The sequence below is a fragment of the Coptis chinensis genome, chromosome 3, assembly GCF_015680905.1.
Source record: "Coptis chinensis isolate HL-2020 chromosome 3, ASM1568090v1, whole genome shotgun sequence".
Classification (NCBI taxonomy): domain Eukaryota; kingdom Viridiplantae; phylum Streptophyta; class Magnoliopsida; order Ranunculales; family Ranunculaceae; genus Coptis; species Coptis chinensis.
Genome location: NC_141458.1, coordinates 62,907,652 through 62,908,586, shown reverse-complemented (window position 1 = coordinate 62,908,586; position 935 = coordinate 62,907,652). Strand labels below are relative to the sequence as shown.

At 40.3% G+C, this 935-nt stretch overlaps 1 protein-coding gene across 1 annotated transcript; it reads right to left on the bottom strand.

The window, feature by feature from the left end:
* Window positions 1–328: 328 nt before the first annotated feature.
* On the bottom strand, window positions 329–670 carry LOC147510346 (uncharacterized). The gene has a single exon (XM_086598100.1). The coding sequence runs from the start codon at window positions 668–670 to the stop codon at window positions 329–331; it is 342 nt and encodes a 113-aa protein (XP_086454226.1).
* Between the last annotated feature and the right edge of the window lie 265 nt (window positions 671–935).

Here is a 935-nt window from a genome sequence, read left to right as displayed (position 1 = left end):
ACTCCTTTTGAACCTCCTCTAGCTCCTTCCTCGTTTTTATTATCCTCTCATTTACATTGCCCACCTTTGTCCTGTTCCACTGTATGAGTTCTGCCTTCACATGTTTCAGCTTCTTCATGATTGTATACATAGGATTCCCAACCACTCTCGTGCTCCATGCCTTATTTACCACTTCTAGAAACCCATCTTCATAAATCCAGAAGTTAAAGAACCTAAAAGATCTTTTGCTTTGCCCTTTTTGAAGGCACGAGTTCACCACCATAGCCGAATGATCATAAGTTGCCCCTGGACTTATGAACTCTACCTCCGAATCTGGGTACTTATTCATCTACTCAATGTTCACCATTACTCTATCAAGCTTCCTCCACTTCCTGTTCACTTGTTTATTACTCCATGTCAGCATGTCCCCCTTGAACTTTAAATCTACTATTCTAGCCATATTGGTACAAAGCAGTAATTCCTGAAAGTGATATGGCCTCGTAGGCTCACCCACAACTCTCTCCTGTGAATTAAGAATCGAATTGTAATCCCCTAGCATTATCCATGGCGTTTGTATATTACAAGACAAATCCATTATCTGACTCCACAGTTCTCTTCTCGTCCATCCTTCTGTACTCCCATATACCATAGTCACCGTAAAAATATCTCCACTCATTACAGTAACCTCCATAGTAATACATTGCATTTCAGTTCTTATATTGCTTACCTCACATTCCTTTCCGTTCCAGCACACCCATATTCTTCCGAGATCACTGTGATTGTAATTATGCGTTACTTCCCATCCAGGGCACACCCTATTCATAACAAAGTCCACATTTTTTTGTTTAACCTTAGTCTCTACTATCCCCATCAGACTCAAGTTATTCTTTCTAATTAATTCTCTGATTTCTGCCTGCTTGAACTTCTTATTCAGCCCCCTTATATTCCAACACCCT

Coding starts and splice junctions, on each gene's coding strand:
- LOC147510346 (XM_086598100.1), bottom strand. CDS start 670: ATGGAGGTTACTGTAATGAGTGGAGATATTTTTACGGTGACTATGGTA.